Consider the following 469-nt stretch of genomic DNA (forward strand, 5'->3'; position numbering starts at 1 on the left):
TTTTGTTTTCCTTTTTCTTCTTCGTCTATGAGATGTACGCGTTACTCCAGGAAGCAGCTACTAGGAATCGCTCTAAGACTATTCTCCTAGCCCGATATTTATAAAAAAAATATATAACCACACGATCTGAAGCTTCGAATAACAGCCGGCTTTTCCCTCTCCGCCCCCAGGGTCTAACCAGCATGGGCATCGGCGACCTGTTCTCTCCCGTGGCCGCAGACATGTCGACCTTCTCCCCCAGCGAGCGCCTGGTCCTCAACGACGGCATCCACAAGGCGGTCATAGAGGTGAACGAAGAGGGTTCGGAGGCAGCGGCGGCGACGGCACTCGTCTTCGGCAGGAGCGCCCGGAGGAAGCCGTCCTTCGTGTGCAACCGGCCCTTCCTCTTCTTCATCCTCGACAAGGCCACCAGCAACGTGCTCTTCATGGGAGCGTATAGGGAGCCCTAGGCAAAGGGAATTGGTTTTTG

At 54.8% G+C, this 469-nt stretch overlaps 1 protein-coding gene across 1 annotated transcript in view; it reads left to right on the forward strand.

Moving 5' to 3' along the window:
* LOC119586474 (leukocyte elastase inhibitor-like) overlaps positions 1 to 446 on the forward strand; it is a gene marked incomplete at both ends in the record, with an annotated part of 2915 nt that extends 2469 nt beyond the window's left edge. Inside the window, 1 exon segment of the mRNA XM_037935211.1 lies at positions 171 to 446. Coding sequence (XP_037791139.1) covers positions 171 to 446 — 276 coding nt within the window.
* Between the last annotated feature and the right edge of the window lie 23 nt (positions 447 to 469).

This window comes from Penaeus monodon, chromosome 21 (genome assembly GCF_015228065.2).
Source record: "Penaeus monodon isolate SGIC_2016 chromosome 21, NSTDA_Pmon_1, whole genome shotgun sequence".
Taxonomy (NCBI): Eukaryota; Metazoa; Arthropoda; class Malacostraca; order Decapoda; family Penaeidae; genus Penaeus; species Penaeus monodon.